At 38.7% G+C, this 4496-nt stretch overlaps 1 protein-coding gene across 3 annotated transcripts in view; it reads left to right on the forward strand.

The window, feature by feature from the left end:
- Positions 1-919: 919 nt before the first annotated feature.
- The window catches only part of zgc:174356 (uncharacterized protein LOC100137120 homolog), a 25871-nt gene continuing 22294 nt past the window's right edge, over positions 920-4496 (forward strand). For all 3 annotated transcript variants that reach the window (XR_006252961.1, XM_043262180.1, XM_043262181.1), the window contains exons 1-2: positions 920-1246; positions 3678-4425. Coding sequence is in view for 2 of the 3 variants with exons in the window: in XM_043262180.1 (XP_043118115.1) it covers positions 1130-1246; positions 3678-4425 (865 nt within the window). In the remaining variant the exon portion in view is untranslated. The remainder of the gene's footprint in view (positions 1247-3677; positions 4426-4496) is intronic.

Raw genomic sequence — 4496 nt, forward strand, 5'->3', positions numbered from 1 at the left:
TGTATCTTATAAGCTGATGCTCACTTTTAAAGTAACACTATGTGTCCGTGCATGTACAGTACGCATTCTTCTAAAGTGCAGTGGATACAAACATCGCAAAACATGTATGCGCATTGTCAACCCGAATACAAATGTTTGCTGTTTCAAGCCCCCAAACTAAATTTGAGGTAATTTAAATTGAAAACAGTGACCTGTAAATGCCTCCTACATTCTGTGGCGTTCTACTAAACCAGTGGATCTTAGGAGGCCTGGTTCCACTAGAGGGAGCGTTGTGATGTGTGTTTCGTTGTGAGTATTTGCAGAGCATTTGCAGCATGTTTCCGTATTTGGTTGTTCTGCGAGTATTTGCAGCGAGTTGCTGTAGTTTGGGTATTTGCAGCACGTGTTATCAAATTGATGAAAGTATTTTTTTAGTCTGCCGGTGCTTTTTAAAGTAAGTTGCAAACCTTAATTTGCAGCACATTGAGCTCTCTCGAAAACTGTAGAACCGCTTTCAAATATTAGATGAATTTAGTCACGCATTAATATCAGAGGTGGGAAGTCTTTTAAATACTACGTTAACATCAAAAAGTTATGTTATTGGTTCATACTATACAGCACCTTTCAGAAATTTGTAAAAGAGGAACCTTCGGCAGGTCGTATTTGTAGCGCTGAAAATGAATTTTGGCAATACGCACTTTAATATTCGCTGCAGTAAAATCATTCGGAGGAAATGGTAGCGCCATTCAAAGGACATTTCACTTTGCACGTTTAACATTCTGAAAACGCGTACTGCAGAAAAAAGAACAGCATTCTCACAACTCTTTGCTTTTTCTGGTGAAGTGTGAATCTGTGGGGGATGTGTTCATAGGGCAAATAAAGGCCAACCGCTTTTACAACCACAAAGTAGAACAATTCCTGATAAGAGAATGTCGAGAGAGACAATTTCCTCCTGTTCCAGCTGACATGCATGTGACTAACCTTAGAGAGCGTTTTTTTTTTTTTTTACAGGAAAACAGACTTGCTTTGTCCACTATTCCCTTTGGACGGTATGGACGCTTGACATGGGTTTACTCTACCTAACACGACTTTAATATTTAAAGAGACGCTTTCCTTTGTCCTTCCTTGTTCTGTCACTGCAAAGTTGAACATGTCGCCATGGAAAGAGAAACTAAGGAGAATTGTTACAGTGGAGCCGGTGATTTTCCTCTACATGACCAGCACTTTCATCTTTACACCTGCATATCAACAGATGATTATCACGAAGGTAAGAGAGCTGCTACTGTTGCGATTTAAAGCAGGAAAAGTAAAGAGAGAGAGAGTGAAAGGCAGAGGCATTAATCAAGTGCGTCCGGCGAGTCAGTGTTTTGTTCTTTGAACTGAAAAACAGGTCAGCAGGGTCCAGTTCTAGTACACAAAACGGAAATGCCCGAAGCAGAACCACGGAGCGCTTGGAGAATAGCAGTGGAGCTCGAGATGTACTCAAAACCCAAAACTACAGCAGGCATTAATCAAGCCGAACCGGCCATGACAGTCCCAGAGCAAAACAACAGGCGCTGTGATCACTCATGCACCAGATTAAACAATCGCTGACAGTCATTAGTCTGTATTCTGTTGCTGAACTTAAACATTGGTTATGCTTGAGAAACTGCGCTATCTTTGTTTTAACCTTGTGCAATGACATGAAATTGTACTTTTTTGAGCTGAGCTGACACGTCCTGCAATGCCACATACAACGCTGCAACCTTTTTTAAGCAGCTTTTGCTATTTAAACATAATAAAGTAGAACAATAAATATAACAATCAAATTAAAGCACCATTTAATGCGATCGGAAGTCTGCATGGAAAATGTATATGTTTGGGATTTTTGCTTTCCAGTTTGCGTCAATAGTAAAAAAAAAGCTATAAAGTACAATGCGAATGTAATAAAACATTTAAAAATTAATTTGAATTAGAACTGTATATATATATATATATATATATATATATATATATATATATATATATATATATATATATATATATATATATATATATATATATTTAGATATTATATATATAGTTTAGAGATTTTTTATATAATTATGTAGGTCGTTTTAGTTAACAATTTTTTACACACACACACACACATATATATATATATATATATATATATATATATATATATATATATATATATATATATATATATATATATATATATATATATATATATATATATATATATATCTACACTTTACATATATTCACATCCTGATAAATTTTGAACAGAGAGAACATTTGGGTTCAAATGAATGGCCATTTTTGTTGTTTGTTTGATTTTTATAAAACATTAATAATAACTTCATGTTTATGCAAAAAGTATCAAAGTACAACAGAAAACGCGCACAAAAAACTAATATGTGTGGACTGTGAAGACATTTCTATGAATATAAATAATGCAGTGAATGTATGCATTTGCTTAAGGGTGACGCTTTCCAAAACACGCAGCTGTTTTTAGTTCCTCCTCTTGTCATATTGCTTTTTTTTTTTTCTTTTCCTGAGCGAGTGTCCTTCTTTTCCGCTCTCCTTTAAATTCTCTTACCCTTCCAATGAACTCTGCAGCTCCACACATAACAGCTCTCAGAAAAATGTGGATGAATATATCATATGAATGAGCACAACTCCACGCAGTGAAAACTGTTCAAAGATTAAAGAGGGTCCAATCATTTATTGCAAAGTGCTCATTTATGCCACTCTTAATGGCCTCGATTCTTGCCATTTACTCCTTGATATCATCATATTTGTGAGGTTGCAGTTCGTGAGCTTCCCCAAGGCTTGTTCTTACAATAACTGAGGGCGTCCCCCGGCGCAATGACTTACTGCTCGGGTTGTGCATCATTCCCATAATGCCTTAGAGCGTCATTACTGACACTGAATAAAAAAAATTAGAGAAATAGGAAAACCTCAAAGCTAACTTAAGATGCAATTCGCGAATTTCATTTGATAACATTTGCTCTAACCGCAAAAGGACTGTTAAATGTCACAATGTTAATGTGGCTATTTTTGAAAAATGCGCTAAGCCTCACGGTAAAAAAACACCTAGAACTATTGATCTAGTAATTGTTGCCATCTAACATTTTATACATAATACACGGAGCAGTTTTAGTGCTATATTATTGGCTGTTTTTGTTGCTAAGAACGTTGCGCAGTGAGACACAGAATCGCTGGGTGAAGAGTTTACATTTTTTCCGTTTTGTGATTAAAACACAGCTGACCAATCAGAATCGAGAAATGAACTAACTATTGCTGTAAATGTGCATTCTTTTTTTAATGGTTCAGTTAATACAATGCTATTTAATAACAGTATGTATGCTTTTGCTCCAAAAGGAGACACAAAAGCAGTGTCTCCAAACAACATACAATATCGGTGTTTTATTCAAATTGAACCGACAGGTTGAGTGAATGACATCTTTAACAAATCACCATTTTTTTTTTCTTTTACAGCAAATCAGTTTGGTGTATTTATGTAAAATTCACTCTTAATAACGGTTACTAAGGCCATAGATTAAAATGCCAAAAAAAAAATCACACGATCATGGCCATTCATAACATTTTGGAAAACCGATGGCTTATAAATTCGTAAGACAAGACCAGGTTTGCTGTTACTTGTGTTTATCTCTGAACTTATTTTGAATTACTTTGAATGTGTTTTGTAGGTGTGTCGAGAATTGCTCAAGAATGACACAATCTGCAGTAACCCTGAGAACCACAAAGGGGACGAGGAGGTTCAGATTACAGCCTCCTACATCCTGCTTTTGTTCAACGCCACCCTCAGCCTGGTCTCCATCCCTCCCGCCATAATGCTGGGCTCCTGGTCCGACCGCGCTGGCCGTCGCTGGGTCATGGCGCTCCCGTCTCTGCTGTCCCTGTTGAGTGGAGGTCTGCTTTTGGCCGTAGACTTGACGGAAAACATCAGCGTTTACTGTACCCTGATCGCTGCTGCCCTGACAGGCCTGACAGGTGGACATGTCTCTATTTTCCTCAGCTCGTTCAGCTACCTGGCAGACCTGACCCTGGGCTCCAGCTCCAGCCGCACTTTACGCATGGCAGTGGCCGAGTCCATGATATTCGTCGGAGGAACAGTGGGCTTCCTTCTGGGTGGATTCTTGGAGCAAGAATTCGGACTCCAGGCAGCGTTCGGGGCCTACATCGGCTGCCACGTCCTGGGGTTGCTTTATATTTTGCTTTGGCTGAGAGACCCCACGACGGGAGAAAATGCATGTATAGCTCCCTATAAAGAGGATGCGACGGAGCAAGGTTCTCAAGCAGACAAGTCCCGTCTGTTTATCCTAAAGTACGTCAAGCTGTCTTTCAAAGCGGTGCTGAAGAGGAGGTCAGGGCAGGACAGGCTGAAATTGCACTTTCTCATTCTCTGCACCTTCATAAATAACCTGGTGGCTGTTGGTCAGTGCAATCTCACACACACTAACAGAAACACAGACACGCACACTATAGACCCGTGGGGAAAAAAAGGT

This window comes from Puntigrus tetrazona, chromosome 17 (assembly GCF_018831695.1).
Source record: "Puntigrus tetrazona isolate hp1 chromosome 17, ASM1883169v1, whole genome shotgun sequence".
NCBI classification, from domain to species: Eukaryota; Metazoa; Chordata; class Actinopteri; order Cypriniformes; family Cyprinidae; genus Puntigrus; species Puntigrus tetrazona.